Genomic DNA, 20,585 nt, shown 5'->3' with positions numbered 1-20,585 from the left:
AACAGGAGTATTGAACTCTGAGTAAATGACGCGAGAGATTTATTCATGAATTAAGATTATGCTTGTTTTCCTGCGCCTTTTGGCAATATTTTGTACTGTGTAAAATTATATTAACAAGAGTAATATCACTTGATTTAATTCTCCTGCGATAGTTGCCCGAAAAATCTTCGATGTAAGCTATCTGTATTAGATGTACAAATATTATTAAGCTTTTTGAGTCTAATATTATAACTAGGGCTGTCAAAAATTGAAAATAAATGGTCGTGGATCATCAAGTAATATGCAAGAAATCCAAATAGGAAGGCGGTCGAAAATTGTTTATTTTACTTAACGTAGGCAAACATTGCATAATGAAAGGGTAGACATAAGTATTGGTTTGAAGACAAAAATGAAAGAGCGCAAACGATGAATAAACGAAGTCCTGAGGAAGTTCTGGATATCTACAGTATTCGACGATGTAGAGGGAGTGATATAGATGACCATGGGTTCCGACATGTAGAGGCAACCCTCCACACATCAAATCACAGCCTTGACTGCATGACTGAGAGAGCGATTTCAGGAAAGAATGATTAGCAGTCAGTAGTAACTTCGAGCGGGCACCTTATTCATTGGACTTGAACCTTCACATTTTTATCTGTAAGTGCATTCAAAACACGATGTGTATCAGAACAATCTTCAAACAATTGGTAAACTCAAGGCAGCAATTATCAGAGAAAGTCACAGAGGATGGTGTGCGAGTGATTGGAAATTATTGCGTAACTGATAGTCCCTTTGGTAAGTCCCTTTCCAACGCCTAGGAGGGCATTTGGAACATATTCTAGAGAGAACCTAACTTCTGTGCAAAACGTCCTAGATTCCCTTTTTTGGATAAAATCATACGAAAACAGACGTTAGTATAGGCATAGTTTGAAAATTTGATTAAAGAGCTCATTTTTAGGAGGTCACCCTGCATATGCATACACGTTGAAGTAATGAATATCGCGCCAGTGGTCTTTGGAATGCCTACTTGTCTTTTCTACCTTCCTACAGTCGTAAATATCAGATGCTGAAGTTCACGAACGTTGAATTCACGACGGCTTGAATTTACCAACAGCACTAGTTAAAGTTATGATATCTTCTGAGCTTCTTATTTTAGGAAAGACATTTGTTTAAACCGATACGATTATTCGAAATTCATTCATTTTAGATATATTTTATGTGAAATATGTGTGCCAACGCAAACAGGTAAAAATTGAATTAATTTTACTTAGGTGGTGTAGGAATGTTAACACGTACATTAATTTTACATGTAGGCCATTACGTTTTTAGACTTCCCGGGTTTTGTTTCGCTTAGTTGAAGGATAAGTTTAACAACCCGTAAAAAGACTAATGCCACTGAACTATTTTTGCCACTTCCGAATTCTATTTTTGATAGGACGGAACAGCTTTGCCAGAAGGTGATATTTTTATCGTTTTTGTTTCGTTTTATTTATATCAGTTACAGTTTTAAAATAGACATGAAAACAAAAGTTTTCAAATTTAACAAAATTCAGAAAGAACTACACGTTTAATGAATACCGTGAAATAACGAAGCTATAAACAGTATATATAGAATGATTTGAAGCACTGATATACATTTAGAAACAATACTTAAATAGAAATTCAAATGCAAATCACTATACATAATGATTTGTTCACTGAATTTCAAAAATTGAATCTCTATTCGGGCTAATTAAAGCCATCTAATTTCTTTGTATTGGATTGACAATACAAATGCAAGTTTGGTTTCAACATAGAAAATAGGATGTAGCATTTTATATCAACATATACAATTCTCATTTGAGAATTTATAAACGTTAGAAAATAGTAAATTCCCATGCCTATTATTGTTGAAATCTCTATTTACGCCAATGAGAGCCATCTACGAGGTAACTGTGAAGAGGTAACAGTAATACACAATAATATTTGGCCATGGTGTTTCTTCAATATACATATATATAGGAAATAAAGTGTTTATGTGATATCAATGGAATATAATTTACAGGACAAATACCGAATTTGGAATTTAATAAAACAATTTGGTATAGTATATATATAGTGAATAGTACGATACACAATAAATAACTTTTTAGTAAATGTAGCGAAAATTGTAAACAGAGGAATTTTCAATGATACCCTAAACATAGTAACCACAAAGAGACAAATACCATATACACAAAAATAATAGTATTCACAGGTAATACTCAACACACGTATACTCGTATAAAAGTTCGAACGCATATATAGTAATATAGCAGAGAAGAGAGCAATGCACAGATATATGTTCATAAGGTTTCAACTGCAGCACCGGGAGCCTATGTGACTCACACTGGCCAAGTCTCACCGACGCAGTCATTCGCGACGGCTGGTCTGACGTATGCCACGCGGTGGCGCAATTTCGGTTAGATTGTGTAGCTAATAGCCTTCTGGAGGTTTCAATCATCCATAAGTACTGAAAATTTGAAAATGTGCGTCCATAAGTGTCGGGAAAGGCGTTTTATTACCAATAACAACAACCCAGTAAAACCATCCATGTATACATTTCACCTCAAATAACAGATTTCCGTGTGGGCCGCATAGGATACCGATGTATTGCGGTTAGTCATATATTTGAGCATTGGTCTTTTGTTTACATAGGTATGGCATCTATTGTCACTCCGTTGTGTCATACAAAAAACATGAAACAACAACAATATTATACCCAGTTCAGAAACTAAGAGTTGAAGATGAAAATATACAGCCGGAATTGCTTTATATATGCAATGTATACAGGGAGACTTCTCAGAATCCAAATCTTCAAGACATTTCGTCTGTCTTTGTTTGCAACAAACTAAATCGATGAGATTTTTTGGACACAATGTTGGGAACTGCAACGCGTGATGAATAAGATTCAATTATCATCTACAACATAGGTTATAAGTTTCGTTACATAAGTACAAATTTTTTTGTATGCAGCCGTATATGCGCGTTTAAAATAATATAACACAAAATATTTATCATATTTACGTTAATACAATGTTCATTTTCAACAATGGCGACAGTTTTATTTATTTGCATAATTATAACATTCTTTGAGCCAAGCTGTTGATACGCTTATAAATGCACACAAAGTGGCTAGTATAAGAAAGGTCAAATATAATTTTGTGCAGCTTCGCATATTATCATCTCACAATAGGCTTCAATTTTTTGTACTGAATAAAGGATCTGTTTCAATGACTTTTATGCATTAGATATCACTGTCAAAGCTTTTTCAAACAGTCTTTATGGCAAACTGAGGTCGGTTTATAAAACTCTGAAATGAAATTAGCCAGGAAAGTTATGACTTAAACTTTTGACTTGGCTTTCAAAATTTCAAGTTCCGAAATATAGATTTATGAAATATTTCTATTCTTTTGTGTGTCTCAGTTAAATTGCCATTACTTATGGTCTATCTGAAGTTTTTAAACCAAAATAGGTTATGAAGCAGTATAGCTCCTCTTTTAACTGCATACTAACTATGTAATAAGAAATTGGAAACAATTGTCAGTTAATAGTGTTCGTGCATGAATTATTTCTAAAAGTGTATTAGCACACATTTGTTAAGCAACATGCAGTGTGGCATAGGGTTAAAGTTCAATTTCCTGGGTTCTGATGTTGGATGTACTTGATGTTACGTCAACTGTAGCTGACGTTCTTGGTCTGCAACCTCCTGGCATACAGCATTTCAACAACGTCTTCAGGAATGTTATTGTTTCTTTCCTCATTTTACTGAATTTGAAGTTTTTAATTTTATTAAATTCATAAACATGTACGTCTAATTTTTAAAAACATCGCGTGTTCACGTGTACAATGCTTTTTACATCACAAAAATGGGATATTTCATTATTATTATCTTAACGATTATTTTCACATTTTTGAAAAGGGATTTCTGTCATGACTTGATTTTCGGATGAAAAAAATTACTAACAAGCAGTTCCCGTAATCCAAACATACGAATCGATTGCTGACATTTACCATTTGAAGGCAATGGCTAATGTTCCAAATGAAAATTTCACTTTTTAATCTATGAGCCCATAGTAATGGATATCATGCATGAACTTACTAGATATTAATCAGGTAGATATCTATATTGCAATAGCATGATATATGATATGATTGTCGCAATTACCTGGATGCAGCATTGTAAAATATTGGGTTGAGACATTCCGATAATCTGAGTAATATGTAAGAAACAGACCCAAAATTCCAATGAAAGATTTGTTCTTGCAGTGTTGATTGAGGCGCAGCAGTCGCGTATAAATAGTAAGCTAAAATATTAAAAAAAAAATAGAAACGGACTTGAAATGAATAAAAAGATATGGCGAGGTTCACTCTACTGGGAGTTTTCATACCTGAGCTAGGTATATACCCGAGCATGAAAGATCCCACAATTACTCCAAGCTGAAGAATGGCACTGTTTTCTTTCCGTTGACTTTTTTTCTCATATTCGCTTGTAGTTCTTTTTGAATCAGGCGCGGGGCCTATAATGTATGATATAATTTAACCATTTTCGATTCATCTGTGAATATATTATTATATTATTACAATAACTGCAATATTTTATAACTATTACTGACCTTCAGAATTTCTTCGTTCGGCTCTTTCTCTTCTTTTATTTATAATGAATATCGCAATGGCTGGAGATAGTATAGAAATTGCCACCATCGGAATATAGTAAAACACTGTGTACGCTATTTTAGTGTATAATTTGAAATCATCGATACTGTAAATAATCATAGAATTAATTATTTTGTGGAATGTAAATAAAAAAATAAAAACTGACCTAATTTTCCTAATTTTAAAACTCAGACATTGCACAATACAAGAAAGTGATGAGTACGAATCTCTGATCCAAAAATCGGTCTCATGGAGATGGGAAAGGGCGAAAGGTAAATAAAAAAACGGAAATAGATATTCTATTTCACATAAATGTGGTTCAAAAAAGTAAGGTCAACGCCGCATAAAATATGAAACGTACCTGACAAAATATAGTGTACAGTCAGGCCAATTTGTACCGTGACCATTGACTGGTCGATCAGCAGCTTTCACTCCGAACCAAAGCCACATCGGAATGAATCCACATCCAAAAGTAATAAACCATATAATCGCCACTCCAATCTAAATAATAATAAAAAACTTAGCATATTTTATTCTATGAAATTGTTTCAGAACGGGTGTACATTACGGAATTTCAAATAAAAGAATCAATCTCTACATAAATATGGTCACAAATATAAGGTAAAGTTGTCATACTACGCGTCTATATAATTGTACTTTTATTTGCAGGGTTTGCTTTCATTTTTTTAAATTCATTCCGTCAAAACTGCTTTATCAGCCAGTCCGTTCAAGTTATGCGAAAAAGAGATATGGACCACAAAACGCAGAATACATGTGTTGTGTTCATGATACACTAACTTGCCTTAACGTGTTTGATTTTAATTTTTTGATAATACGTTGGAGATTTTATTGATGCCATCCGAATGCCAGCAAATATTAGGATATGCAGAGAGGTCACAAAAGATGTCCAGTTGTCTACAGACCAAAATACCTGGAACATGAAAACAAGTGATTAGCGAGTATATATAAAAGTATTAAGCATATGCACTAATGCAAGTCATAACCCGACTCGTATTTTCAAAATTCTCCAATTTCAGACTTCTAGAGTTTCCAGTAGGAGCCAATGGTTGAAAAACAAAACATTATAATTGCTTTCAAACGTGAACGTTTTTTCTATACAAATTGGTTATGTTGAAAATGGAGACAATGCCAATTTTACTTCATCCTGAAATCAGGATCCCGAGTCAAATCGGGGTAAAAAGTAGTCGTATTTTCGAAAATCTGTTAACTGAATAATTAGGATGCCTTACTGTGTGTTCAATTATTTTTCGTGATTTTGTTTGCTATCATTTTTACTACTGGCTGGATAAAATAAACTTGTCTAGCAATCTTTGACACTGCAGTTAAAATTATAACATTTACTTTGCAAAAAAATTCTGGAATAATCCAGTCATCGTATCCTGATGCTCGTCGATGCAAAGATAAAGGACTGATGATTGCGGACAATAAATCGGAAACGCAAAGACTGACGATCAGACGGTTGAACACAGAACTAAAACAGAAAAATGCATTGTGATATACACAGGTCATTAAGTTTCACTAACACATTTCATTAGTTTTCAGCTCACCCTGAAAGTTTCTTCGATCTTGTGATAACGATTATGGTGACGAGGTTTGCAAATATTCCGAAAACTGCCATTGGTATTAGGAATACTGCTAATGTGATTGCTCCATTTCTACTGAATGGGTGAACCACCTCTCTGCTGTATAATCAAATATATTCAGCTTAAACTTATATTGTTCTTGAAAAGACTCATACACATCAGAAAAATTGGAATGAAAAAATGCTTTTGTTCAATATCGTTGAATGTTTAATATCAATTGGTCCATTAGCATCGGATAACAGTGATGTCTTCTCAAAAAAATACTTCAGCAACAATTTCTCAAAACGATCCATTTCTTGCACAATAAATTCATAAACTCAATTACAAATCAGATAGAATTTTATTTACTGCTTAATCTGACCTCGCGCTCAGTTGACATCATGGTTTGTCGTATAACAAACTGTAATTTTGGTGTCTGTGTAAATAAAACCATGACCAATCATATAAGTTTATTTTAGCACTGAACAATTAAGAATTAGTCAGTTTTATTCTCACATTCGATGTTATTTGTGCCTATTTTTAAAGTTTGATTTTTGTCTCCGGCAAAAACATGCTTGCATTTCTTCGTTGGGTGACGTGGAAAATAGTACTCGTATACATGATACACGTATAGTTGAATAGTTTTGCCAGTTGACCCAGGTTCTATAGCCTTAATATCTTACCACTTTTAGATACTCACTCTGTTATATTATTATTGATTGTGGTCGTTACCCCAGTCATTGTAAACTGATGTGCAGCTTCCAACCGTTTAACCGTTTTTTTGTAGTAGATGCCTTGAAAATTAAACTACTCTGTATAACTCTTATACGAAGGACAGGAGATGATTTTTAAAACAGTAAAAATAGACAAATTCACAGGCTTGTCCGTGGGAATGTGATTGTCATGGTAAACGTCCCATGTGTTGGGACAGCAAACATTTGTATTTCCCATTGGACACGTGGGACAAGTGTACTCATGCGACAAGCGGGACACGTGGGACAAGCGCACTCATGGGACAAGTGGGACAATTGAGAGAATTTTATATAGGATTACCTTTTGTGCGTCAACAAAATTAACATTATGTCCTTATCGGCGCGGTTAACATGATAGTGAGGTAACGTGGTAGCACAACAGTGCGTATACACACAGAGTCGAGAATCGCTTTTTCGTTGCGATCGGGCCACAGAAGAGGTGATACTTATTCGTTCATCAGATTTGCATGTAACATGAAAACGAGAATATCGGGGAGAGACCGAAGGCTTATCGATCGAAAGTTAGGGGATCCCCCAAAACAGAAACTGCGGTTTTGATTCGAAAAAATTCTGCAAACCCGAACTGGATTATTTTGAATAGTTTTCAGCCAATATGAAAAATGTAGGAAACAATAGCCAACTACCCATGTCGTTGTCGAAATACTACTCGAGGAAATACTTTTATGAAGAATTCTGCAATCCTATATTTTGTGTCAAATACAACGGCGCTAACCCGGGTTGCAACGGCTATTCAGACACAGCCTAGCGATATTTTGGTGAGAAATTCTGCAACCCCGAACCTGATAGAGGGATATGGACATTGCTTAAACTTTAAAGAGTAAATATAAGTAATGAGATACGATCTCGCGGCGTGTATCCTTCGATCTGACTCAATAGCGTGGAAAATTTCACGAAGGAAACTTGCGCATCGCGACGACGTAGATAAAGATCGATAAGTAATTAAGGAAATAGTTCAGGAATTACCCGGATCAACCAAATTATTAGAAACAGTCGATGAGCAGGAAATTGATAATTTGCTGAATGAGCAGAGTGACCCAGAAATTAAATAAGAGTGCGAGGATGATACTGAGTTGTCATAGTTTAACAATACTTCTGAATTTTAAAGTTAACAAAGCCAATAAATTTTGTCGTTTTGTACATGTAGTCATATTTATTAGACACTAAACCTAAAAATTCATACGTTTAATGATTTAAATTAAATTGTATTCCAATGGGAATCCCACGGGATGGGATAGCCATAAATAAATTGCTATGGGATAGAACAGAAAAATATGTCCCATGGACAAGCCTATTCATAAAACACAACATAGCCATAACGTAAAATAAAATAATGACCCTGTACCCATTCCCATGTATATGTTGAACATTAACTACGGCTTCATCGATGTTCATCTGAACACAATTGAGTTTCTATACAACTGAACCTTGTTTTTGTCTTTGTACAACATCTACCTGTTACGTGAGCTAAACTATATCTACCGCACTCTTTTACTCACTCTCATATCTGATAAGCGGTATATTATCAGATATTTCGAAGTTTGCTGAATGAGATGACTTATTGGACACGAAATGGAATTATGGATCGTTTTGTTATTTTGTTGTTGTTGATCATTATGCAGTATTTTTTTTTTTTAGTTCTTAGACTGGTGTATCCATGAATAAGATCTCATACGATTCCTAGAAAATTAAAGAACCTTTTTTCCTAACAGGAAGAAGAGGATTAACAACAACATATTAACAAAACGAATCATGGGTTCATTTTGTGTCTAATTATAATAATACCAAAACGATTCATCCAAATATTAAATAATGATTATTCCATAAAATGCGCTGAAAGCTGTTGACAACAGTTGATTTTGTGCTCAGGATGGTCGCGGTTACCATCTAACCTAGAGTTATGAACTCGATAACATCTTACTCTCAACACTCACACTCATACACACACACCTAACCAGCTTTAGAGGTTAGTGTCGCTACTTTGCATCCCATCACCCCTTACGTCTATTTGGCATCTCATTATCGACGTCTCGGAGAAATTTTCTTACATCGAAGTAGTTTCCTTTCAAATATATACAGCTTGAGCAGCAAATTTTCACTGGTGCTTGGAACCTACACATCTACAGGAACCTACAATTGAGTCTATCACTTAATAACAAACAGTCATATTCCTTCAACTCCCACACTTCCGCATGCAAAGAATGCATCATAAACGTGGGCCGACGTGACATCATATTATTATATTTCGCTTATATGCAAGCAACAATTAAATTTACCGAAAAATTTGTATTTTATCTATAGGTTTACAATACGTCACGGTTTAACCGGGACATTCCCGATTTCGACAAGTTGTCCCGCCCGCTAGACTTGATTTTCCCCGTCATGCAGTTTGACAGTCATATACACTTTTTTATTTACTATAAATGCAAATTTTTTTAACGGAGGCAGCCCGTTTGCACTGACTGTTCGGTGAGAGAGAGATTAAATTACCATCATAATTATTATATGATTTAATATATACGTAAATTTACCATCATACGTTATCTGTACTGTCCTAACTTATTCAATATGCAGAAAAAAAATGCACGTTTCCCAATGATTCGAATATTACTGATATACATGTGAGTTGTCTATTTCACACTGTCCGGTTTTTTTTGTTTCACATATATATATATGGTAAGCCTAATTTTGAGAAATTTTAACGAAACCATTTACGGGCCTTTTTCATTTGCATAATGATGACTTGCGTAAGGACTCAGCGCACTGAGATTTTGTTTGAATAAAGCAGCAAAATTGATTATGAAATATCGGATTCAGATTAAATTTCAAAAATATGAAGAACATAAAAATGATAGCCTTCTAGCGACTTCTCCCATAATTGAGTGTTGAAAAATTAAAAAGTATTGGTCCATTAGTAGCAGAAAAATAAGGATTTTTTCTTGACTACGATTTTCTCTTCGAAAATAACAACAATTTTGCAAAGCTGATTCAATGGACACAAATGCTTCTTGAAGAAAGTGCTTCCAACGCTCATCTAAAATGTTCTCGTTTTGCGGGCTTTTGGCATTTTAGTTTCGATCGCTAATACTTTTTCTTGCGTTACATTGTACTGCATAAAAAATGTCACTATAATTTGTTATTCTGCGATCTGTATTAGGCCAGCAAAAGTCTTATTACTATCTCTATATCGCACATGAAAAGCTATCGTTTTGAAATTTCTATTTTTTTCACAATTTATCGCGGTTTGCTCGCCAACCAAGTCGAAAATTAAAATTCCAAGAGCGCTACCTTCCGCATGGCAAAGTACTCTTTCCAATAAGTTGTCTTTGGTCTCGATACTCCATAAACTGGAGAAGCCTTAGGGATTTTAGTGAACATTATTTTCCTTATTTTCAGTCATAGTATATCAGTCAAGCGAGTATGTCAACGGAACGCGCAGCGTTTGAAATGAACTCAACGGAACACGCTAACGGAACGAGTCTAAATGAACTAGCATTTTTGGTAACCAGCTCTTTTTCTTAATCGCATGGTAGGATAGGATAAGATTTACATATTTATCCCGGGGGAGAGTAAAGCCGATAGGACGGCTTATCCATATGGCGAACCACGGCCTCTCGTCCGGTTACCATTTCAAGTCGGGTATGGGATCAGGTAATATTATTTGTTTTCGGAAGCATGGACTTGGTGGTGGAGGAAGCCCTAACCGACCAGCGGTTACGTGAACCACCCAACGACGGCGAGGAGTCCAGCAATCCTCTCGCACACAACCATCCCTGCATGGGATTCGAAACTGCGAACCCACGCAGGGTAATTAGAAGTGCGGTGGCGAGCGTATTCCTAACGCTTAGCCCGTTGAGCCACACCGCCGAGCCAAACCGGCGGTAACCGGTTGCTTGAGTGCGGGACTGGTAACTGGTTATTGCATGTCGTTAGAGGACACTGCGGCACGCTGTCGTTAAAGGTCAACAATTTTTCTTGGATGGTGAAAGATTGCTGGGGTGTAATCCGACATTATTCAGTAACTTCAAGAAGTTGCCCGTCAAAACATTTACGGAGAGTTGCCAGTTCAGATCGCACATCAAGTATTTAGGGAGGATTGGATAGGAGCCGCGGTGGGATTCAGCCGGTTCGCACCGGTTCTATAAAACCGTCTTGCAGAATTTTATGAGATCAGCGAACCGGTTGCCATTACTGGTTACTGTCAATGTTCTGTTTGTAACAGAACCGACTGAAAAATATGACTTTTGTGAAGGAACCGGCTGACAAGAAATTTGAATCTCACCACTGGATAGCAGCTGTTGCAGGTATTCTTGATATACGGAAGTGTTATTTGCTTGGGATTTGATGTACTTCTCGCTGTTAGTGGGTGGTTCACCTAAACGCTGGATAATGAATTGGATCCTCGCGATATACTGTATGCCGCGGGCCTAGGTATCAGCGGAGATCCTGGCCGCTTACCGGCTTGTCACTGTTATTGCTACTCTTAATTCGTCTAAGTTGAATCAGTCGAAAGAACCTGAGTTGTTTTGGAAGATCGTCAAACAATGGAAATGAAATCACAGCCGGAAAGATAAATCACAACGTGGATTATAAATTCCAATACTCGAAAGTCTGATAGTATATTTTATATATAGTAATGGGCACATTTACAGTATACCTGTCAGTTTATTAATGAATTGGAAAGAGCATAGCAATAATTACGCAATCGTTTATTGGAAATCACAGCCGGAAAGATAAATCACAACGTGGATTATAAATTCCAATACTCGAAAGTCTGAGAGTATATGTTATATATAGTAATGGCACATTTACAGTATACCTGTCAGTTTATTAATGAATTGGAAAGAGCATAGCAATAATTACGCAATCGTTTATTACATCAATAACAAAAATATTTTGAATTCTGCTTCCCTTTTGTCAAATTTTTCCATACATTGTCACATCTATAGAATAAATGAAAAAACGGTAAAATACAGCTAAACACACGTTAGTACAACAAACTGTTTATTTTCCGGAGTACCGTACTTTAACTATCCCACTCATTGTTGGACACAGCCGGATTTGTAAATCGAATACTGCTTCACTGGCAGTTGAGAACATGAATTTTTAAATCAGGTTTTGTTTATAAATCTAATTAAATACAATGCCATAAATAAATTATATTCTCAGATGTTATCTCATAAATTATTTGTCGAGTTGGACCTATTCCGAAATTCGACCTGCTGTAGAACACGTAAATAACTCTGATTTATTTCTGAATGATAAGAACAAACTCCACCATGTGCAATCTATAGATCAATTTTCTGGTTACCATCCCGTGATGTATAACCTGTTGCGCTGGTCGGAACCTCACTCACGATGGTTTCGGAGTACCGGGACGGACAACACTTTAGCAGTACACTTTTGAAGAATAGTATTGTTTCTTTCCGCATTTTGCTAAATTTTCAAATAAAAAAGTATTTATTGTAGTAACACTTATTTTAGTGTACATTATAATGCAAAAATATGTTGGAATTGGAATATAAAGCTGTTCGCAAAATCAAAACGAAGGAATGAAAACGGTGTGGTCATGCAAAAAATTAGCTTTCTAGTGACACCAACAATCTTTCACCCCCGAATTGGTCCAGAAAAGCAATAGGCTCAGTAATTGAAGAGAAAAACGATTTTTCACAAAAACAATAACGAAAAAAAAAATTCCATCAACAACAAAAATTTGACAAAACGGTCCTAGGTATACTTCGTGCCCAATAAATTGGGTATTCGTTTACGAGGGGCTCATTTTTTAAAATGTAAGTTTCTTATTCAATATACCTTGATGCAATATTGTAGAATATTGGGTTGACACATTCCGACACTCGGAGAAGAATGTAGGATATCATTCCAAAGTTCCAGTGAGTAATTTCTTCCGCTAATGTGGTCTGAGGCACAGCCAGAGAGTACAAAAAATATGCTGCAAATGAATGCACAAATAAGCCCAACTGTAATCCGTGCAAGAAATAAAAAGCTTAGGTTTTTAATAAGTAATTCTTGCAACCATAATTATTTATTCTATGTCATGTTAAAATGTTACAAACCCGAACTCGGCACGTATCCCAGCATAAAAGATCCAACAATTACGAAGAGTTGTAAAATAGCACTATTTTCTCTTCGCTGATGTTTTCGTTCAAAATCACTCAAAGTATTTTGTCCAGTTGCTGCTGAAACTACAATTGTCGCCGTTAAAATTGATAGCATGATGAGAATTTAGTGTGACGACCACTGCTACCAAACTCCCGGATGTTTAGGTGATTTATGGAGTTGAAAATGATTTTCATTGATAGGTTATAGTAAGTTCTCGTACATTTAGTAATTGGATGTTGTTTTATCACTAAATGTAATCAAATAGAAGATTACCGTTTTTATGCAAGATTTTTGAATCCATAATTGTTTCATTTGCTCACCCTGCGTTTTATGTCTGCTATGAGCGAATATCTTTTTTAAGTTAAGGTACAGTTTAAACAGTATTTCAGTATTATGAGATTGAAACGGGAATAACATTAAAATTGAGTGCTTTGTGAAGTAATATACAAAGCGTTAGATTATATTTAAATGAGGAATAAAACAATCAGTGATCAAATTTAATACAGTAAACCTTTATATTTTCTAGATATTTTAATAAATCAACAAATCTCATTCTTCTACAACAAACTTTGGACCAAAATTATTTCTCACAACTTGTAAGCCTACCTTCATTGTTTTTCCTCTGGATCCTTTCTTTTCTTTTCTTCAAAATAAGTTTGGCTATTATCGGAGATATAATTGAAACAACAATCATGGGCATGTAGAAAAATATACCGTAAGCTACTTTGGTATACAGCTTGAAACTTTGCAGCCTGGAATAGTAAATTATTTAAGTGAACAACATACACAATAAAATAAGGCCACAACAGCACTCAGATTATCTCATGCTCAAAGATATAATTGGAGTAACATACCATTGGTATTTCAACGTACAGTCAGGCCAGTTTGAACCTATTCCTTCGGATCGATCCTCATCTTTGAGTCCAAACCATAACCAATATGGAATGAATCCAGATCCGAAAGCTATAAACCATGTAATACAGACCATGATCTATAACGAAAAAATGGAAAAACTAGAAGCTGCAGTAAGTGTTTGAAATTCTATGTATATTTGGCTCGAAGCCAAAAAATGTATGTTACTTACTTTCACGTGGTAAAGAGTCATTCTTTGATAATATGTTGGAGCGCTTATGGAAAACATCCTTACGCCAGAGAACAGCAAAATATGGAATGATGTTACGATCGATGTCCAATTATCAAAAGACCAAAATACCTTAAAAATTACAAAAGAAAATATTCATGAAAATACAATTATGGAGCACGAAGAAAATTGATAATCATTTCAAATTTACAGCGATGTGCACCTTGCAAAAAAATTCCGGCATCATCCAGTCGTCATATCCCAATGTACGTCGATGAAGAGACAAAGGGCTGATGATTGCAGAGAATAAATCAGAAACGCAGAGACTGACGATCATGAAATTAAATACCGATCTAAAAAATATAAATCACGATATTATGTATCATCATAGTTCCTATTCACAACATTTTTTTAATAACGAATGAGCAAGATAAGTCTTACTTGGAGAGTTTATTCGATCTTACGATGACGATAATGGTAACAACGTTTGCAAAAATACCAAACAATGCCATTGGTAAAATGAATATAGCAGCAGCAATTGCTCCATTTTTGCTGAATGGTCTAATTCGGTCTCTGAAAACATAAAAGTCAGATTAGCTTACTACACTGACGAAAATATTAAAATATTGTTCGACAGAAATACATTACATAAGTCACGCGGGACAGCTTTTACATTCCGCGATGCACATAAATTCCTTTGGCCAAAATCACTTACCGGTATCTTATAAAAATGACTTTTAGTATTATTTCTCAATCTATAATATTTCACGTGTTCAATTGTTCTATTTATATTCAGATTCTTTGAATTAATTTGAATTTCATTGATTATATTCTTGGTTTAATAATCATTTCATAATTAATCATTGTAAAATAAATAATACTTACGTGATATTTGTGTTCAAGTGTGCTATTGTGACTAATTCCGTCATTTTTCTGAAGACTTAAAAACTAGTGCGGAACTTAGTGCAATAATTTTCGCATCAAATTACACAATTTTCTAAATTTCGTTTTTAAACGTATTAGGTGAAAATGTATTAAACGCTTATCAGTTAAATTTACTATATTTTAGTTTAAAATCGTTATTGAAGTTGACGCATAAACTGGAGCAATATTCTGAACTATATAGTATAGAATTCGAGATTTCATGTGTGCGAAAGTCGGAGTAGGGGCAAGAATTTTCATCAATACGGGATTCTCTGCTCTCATCTACGGTGTGTTAGTATTCCACAAGATTTATTCAAAATAGCAATATTTCTGCGATGTTTCTATAATACCTGAAACGCTTTTTCGGAGGATTTGTAAATTTGTTTAATATTAGGATTGAAAATAAGTCGGATCGTATAATAGGTCCTATCGTATAATAGAAAAGTAAAAACCGACAAAATTAACGAATTGGCTTTTTAACGGTTGCGCATTGTAAATTTGTTGAATATTTGAATTGGAAATAAGTCGTATCGTTTTATAGAGTGAAAACCGAAGCAATAATCAAATTGAAAAGAATCCATATAAGTATTCATGTGTATTCTTTATTATTAAGTTTGTAAAAATCATTTTACAAAGTGAGCAATGAGCATATTTTCGGTAGATTTAATAAGCACTCGTATACGATTCTCATATAAAATCTCAAGCTAGTTCGGAGATTTACTATTTTTTCGCTGAACCTAATTTAGCCATACCTTTGTTCTTACTAGTAGTTCTATGATTCGAATTATATCTTCTGATTTTTCTTTGAAAACTGTCCCTATGTTTTATACTCCGATTCTAATTGATGGTACTCAACCATAATTATGCAGAAGATCATTTGATAGTCGACTAATGAAAATATAGAACATTTTGTCAATACTATTGAAAGCTATGTCAAATTTGAACACAAATTGTTAAGCACTTGTAGGCCCGAAGACTACTGTGATTTTTCATTCGTAAGTATACCAATCGTACGCTCAATTTTGCGTAATATCAAATGGAGTAATTAGAAATTAATAATTCAAGTGGCCACTTGTACTACCTTATCCATAAGGTTCTTATTTGATAATCAATCTCAATTAAAAATATTGATAATTGGGTGAATAATTGTCGTTCATCAGTAAATGCCGTGCCACAAAATGTTTAATCACATTTTTATGTCAAATGAATCAAATTCATTCTAAATCTATAAGTGCATATAAAATGTATAAAGATCCAAAATTTGTAATTGTCATATTACGAGCAATCGATATTAAAGAATTTTGTAAAAGAGTAACTTTCGAGTGACTTTCTTTACGACATTTGCTAATCCTGCGTACTAAAAGCATTTATGTACATTTTATGTATTCAAAAAAATGCTTTTGAATGTATTTCACAAATTTCGATAAATAATAAGGTATATTGTCATTCTGCGTTGGATCCTTAATCTGTCTCATTTATCGGTTCACACCATCGTTTTTTTTTTTTTTGTAAAATAAAACGTATTCAACCATGTGCTGCTCGCCCACAGGTATTGATGGTTATTTTTAGCTTAGTCTATCGTAGCTCTTTCGAGACCAAATTTTACTAAAGCACCTCGAAAAACATATTGATAATTTAGTTCTTTCATGGAACTAATTTTTGGAAACATAACTAAAAACAACAATGTTTGGGTTGCACTTATGCTTGGATATCCGCATGAGCGGTTCCACAATTGCAAATATTGTGTCATTATTGACTTATTGCTGATTGGTTATTGTATCAGAAAAGACCGATGCTCAAGACATAGTCACTGGTTTGAACATTTAACTGATTTGTATGTATGTTTATTCGTCTCGTAAAAGCAATATAAATGAATTAGTAATTATAAATACTGAAGACGGGATGTATGCACAATACCATACTGGCCTAAAACACGAATGTGCGGCATATTTATTTTGATACTCATTATTAGACACGTAGTGGACCTATTGATAGTTTTGTTAATATGTTGTTGTTGTTCTTTATCATGTTATTGGACACGGTAGTGGACATAACGATCGTTTCAATATTATGTTGTTGGACACGTAGTGGACATAACGATCGTTTCAATATTATGTTGTTGTTGTTCTTGTTCTTGTTCTTGTTGTTGTTCTTGTTCTTTGACACGTTTTTAAAAAGTCGCTTTTCTCTTCGAATACTGGACCAATTGCTTTGAAATTTTCAGTGGTTGAAGATTAATTTTTTCGCTAGAAGGCTATTACTTTTGTTTATTCTTAAATTTTATATGAATCCTATGAGATATGATATTTCATACAAAATTTCGCGGTATTTATTTTTACTCATGGGAACACTGTTTTACACTTATTTCAAGCGGTTTCGCGATCGATTGTCTTGCTCAGTACTACAGCTACTGTAGGTCGGTACTGGTAAGTTGCCATACCGGTGCCGTAACGCAGTGAAATTGACTTATTCCTTCCGCGGTATTACTAATGCTGCAATGCAAGTTTTATAGCCTATCGTATGCGGAACGGAATATCAGACCTACAGGTTCGGTACCGGTACTGGTAGCTCAGTACGTAAGTACGATACTGGTACTGGTGCCGGTACCGGTGTCTTACCACAATGAAATTACCGTAACTTATTCTTTCACGGTCCTACCAGTGCAGTAATGCAAGCGTTGTAGCACTTGTAGCCTACTATATTTGTTTATTTTGATGAGAGTCTACTGGAAACAACATAAAATTTGAAAGGGAAGAATTGTTCTGTGATCAATTATCTGTCCTAAAGTGTAAATAACATAAAATTTGCAAGGGAACAACTGTTCTGTGATCAATTACCGTATATGGCCTACAGTGTACAGGTAAGATGCTGGCTGACTGCTAACCGGTACTGGTAGCTCAGTACGTAAGTACGATACTGGTACTGGTGCCGGTACCGGTGTCTTACCACAATGAAATTACCGTAACTTATTCTTTCACGGTCCTACCAGTGCAGTAATGCAAGCGTTGTAGCACTTGTAGCCTACTATATTTGTTTATTTTGATGAGAGTCTACTGGAAACAACATAAAATTTGAAAGGGAAGAATTGTTCTGTGATCAATTATCTGTCCTAAAGTGTAAACAACATAAAATTTGCAAGAGAACAACTGTTCTGTGATCAATTACCGTATATGGCCTACAGTGTACAGGTAAGATGCTGCCTGACTGCTAACTCAGTACCGCTCGACACGTTTTTAAAAAGTCGCTTTTCTCTTCGAATACTGGACCAATTGCTTTGAAATTTTTAGTGGTTAAAGATAAAAATTTTCTCCAGAAGGCTATCACTTCTTTTTTCGCTATGACGTCATCAAAATTATGTGACTCTACGTGTCCATATATTTGAGCATAGCTCTCTTGTTGTTGTTGTTGTTGTTCTTTGACACTTTTTGGACACCTAGTGGAAAATCTAAAAAGTCGCCTTTCTGTTTGATTACTGGACCAATTGCTTTGAAATTTTTAGTGGTTAAAGATGAAATTTTTCTCCAGAAGGCTATTACTTTTATTTATTTCAAATTTTTCTGTTTTCTCTGTGAGATTTGTTTTTGTTTGCTATGACGTCACCGAACGTTCTGTGGACGCTTCTGTTCTTCTGATCACGTGCCATCGAACGTCGGTGGTTCGTAATGGAATCCCTGCTTTGCTAAGATTTGAGGAATAGTGAATGGCGAATAGTTCCGTACTTGGTGTTATATTATATTACTCATCCGGTCACCTACCATTCCATGTCGGGTACCGGTATGGGAGTATTTAGTTACGGTACGGTCATTGTTTTTTGAAAGCATGGGCTGCTTGCTTGGTGTCAGTATATTTGTAGACTGTGGTAGGGTACCGGTATGTCTTGTAGACCAGTGTTTTTTTCACTGGAATATACCGAATCAAATGTTAGAATTCCTGGTAGTGGTAGTGAAATGAATTTCATTCACCAGATTTGCCTGCTTCGGACAAAAACTAAAATTGGCATACCGGTATCCTTGTCTGACAAAATTTTGAACAGGATGAAAATCATACGGTTTAACTTTGCAAATGCTAATACTGTGTTATGTTAGTATGTGCAAATCGATCGAAGGCAAGATTGTGAATCCTGTCCTTATAATACAGTACACAGTAATGGTAAAATTGTTTTAACATACACAGAACTAGTAGAAATACCACATACTGACATGAGTCTGTAAATGTATTACAGTATTGATACAGTTATAACAGAATAAGGTCATTTGCTCGAAGTTAGGCAATTTTACCATACTTCTTTAACACTGTGTGCCTTCAATAAAATTAAGTAACACATTTATTTTAATGAGCATGTCTGTGCAGATACTGATGCTTAAAACACTGATACTTAACACGTGAATAAATCAGCAATAATGGCATTTCTACGTGGTCAAACTATTATTTCTTGGCAATATCTCGGAAAATTTGCATAGAATAGCCTACATTATTCACATGCCTTGCTTATCTGCTTCAACGTTTCTCAATTTACAAAAACGATGTTGACGCGATTTACGCAAAATTAGAAATTGAAAAATATGATGGCGCAAAAATAACACAAAATAAAAAATTCGCAATTTTTTTCTCAAACCACGGGGATGGATAAGACCAGTGGTGGGATTTAGCCCGATCTATAGAACCGTCTCACGAAATTTAATGAGATCAGCGAATCGGTCAGCATTACTAAAAAGACATGTAACAGAACCGGCCGAAAACTATGACTTTTGTGATGGAACCAGCTGACAAAAAATTTGATTTCCCCCACTCGTTACGAGTTACGACCCATGTAAAGGGGGACGTGGGGCTTTGTATTCATTGATATAGGATGGGGTTAACATATTCACTCATGTGGAGAGGAAAGCCGATAAGGCGATTCCCTGCTATTCTTCTAATTTTTGTCTTCGTTTTTATTGTCAAGATATCCCAGACTGCCAGAGTGATTTGAAATCGGAGAGCCCTGGGGCTTCGTATGGAGCGCCTTATAAACTATGATTGCGAGAAGCTGTGGTTCGCCATATATTTGGGACTTCTCATCACTTTCCTTTCCCATGGATAAACATGTACCAAAATCCCATGCTATAATCAGAAATAACCGCACTTGACTTCATATTCTGTGCTATACCTAATAGATATGCATTCCCAATAAGCATATGCTTATACTTAGTATGCTTTTTAACGTACCATACTTCGAAACCCAAAACCGAACACGAATCGAAAAATTAAAAGCCTCAATACGGCCAATTTCGCAACTGGCGCGGCCGAAGCAAGGGAATATTGCAGCGAGCGATATACTTTCTCCATATGCAACGAACCATTTAGCTGGACGACGTAAAAAATGCAGGTCACAATGGATTAATGAGCAAATATTTGGAAGTTTCCACTCATTCTATATATGCTCATTGCCTTAACTAACATGCAACATGGCCTTGG

General features: G+C 35.1%; 2 protein-coding genes across 3 annotated transcripts; both read right to left on the bottom strand.

Annotated features, from left to right (window-relative positions):
* Nucleotides 1–802: 802 nt before the first annotated feature.
* On the bottom strand, nt 803–8,976 carry LOC120333215 (growth hormone secretagogue receptor type 1-like). Its single transcript, XM_078119573.1, has 10 exons — nt 8,962–8,976; nt 6,937–7,030; nt 6,222–6,356; nt 6,016–6,145; nt 5,456–5,584; nt 5,015–5,154; nt 4,614–4,759; nt 4,389–4,517; nt 4,166–4,304; nt 803–3,765 (listed from the first exon to the last, which is right to left on the bottom strand). Exons 2-10 carry the CDS (start codon nt 6,975–6,977, stop codon nt 3,624–3,626), a joined length of 1,131 nt encoding a protein of 376 aa, XP_077975699.1. The 5' UTR covers nt 6,978–7,030; nt 8,962–8,976; the 3' UTR covers nt 803–3,623.
* A 2,693-nt stretch (nt 8,977–11,669) lies between these two features.
* Nucleotides 11,670–15,899, bottom strand: LOC120332611 (growth hormone secretagogue receptor type 1-like). 2 transcript variants are annotated; one of them, XM_078119291.1, is made up of 9 exons: nt 15,093–15,899; nt 14,649–14,780; nt 14,431–14,560; nt 14,211–14,339; nt 13,981–14,117; nt 13,733–13,878; nt 13,081–13,209; nt 12,818–12,984; nt 11,670–12,442 (listed from the first exon to the last, which is right to left on the bottom strand). In XM_078119291.1, exons 1-9 carry the CDS (start codon nt 15,134–15,136, stop codon nt 12,356–12,358), a joined length of 1,101 nt encoding a protein of 366 aa, XP_077975417.1. In that variant the 5' UTR covers nt 15,137–15,899; the 3' UTR covers nt 11,670–12,355. The 2 variants fall into 2 exon arrangements, with proteins under 2 accessions (XP_077975417.1, XP_039255825.2); XM_039399891.2 differs by having other exon boundaries at nt 11,672–12,442; nt 12,818–12,956; nt 15,093–15,896.
* Nucleotides 15,900–20,585: the final 4,686 nt, after the last annotated feature.

This window comes from Styela clava, chromosome 13, assembly GCF_964204865.1.
Source record: "Styela clava chromosome 13, kaStyClav1.hap1.2, whole genome shotgun sequence".
NCBI classification, from domain to species: domain Eukaryota; kingdom Metazoa; phylum Chordata; class Ascidiacea; order Stolidobranchia; family Styelidae; genus Styela; species Styela clava.
This window is presented reverse-complemented; position numbering and strand designations above follow the sequence as displayed.

What these genes read in the sequence shown, in the direction of transcription:
- LOC120333215 (XM_078119573.1), bottom strand. Translation starts at nt 6,977, where the DNA reads ATGACTGGGGTAACGACCACAATCAATAATAATATAACAGA. An exon ending in TTCCAGAATTTTTTTGCAAA is followed by an intron (nt 5,585 to 6,015) that starts GTAAATGTTATA and finishes TTCATGTTCCAG; the next exon opens with GTATTTTGGTCTGTAGACAA. An exon ending in CGAACGAAGAAATTCTGAAG is followed by an intron (nt 4,518 to 4,613) that starts GTCAGTAATAGT and finishes CATACATTATAG; the next exon opens with GCCCCGCGCCTGATTCAAAA.
- LOC120332611 (XM_039399891.2), bottom strand. Translation starts at nt 15,136, where the DNA reads ATGACGGAATTAGTCACAATAGCACACTTGAACACAAATATCAC. An exon ending in TGACTCTTTACCACGTGAAA is followed by an intron (nt 14,118 to 14,210) that starts GTAAGTAACATA and finishes TTTTCGTTATAG; the next exon opens with ATCATGGTCTGTATTACATG. An exon ending in GGGATACGTGCCGAGTTCGG is followed by an intron (nt 12,957 to 13,080) that starts GTTTGTAACATT and finishes ATTCATTTGCAG; the next exon opens with CATATTTTTTGTACTCTCTG.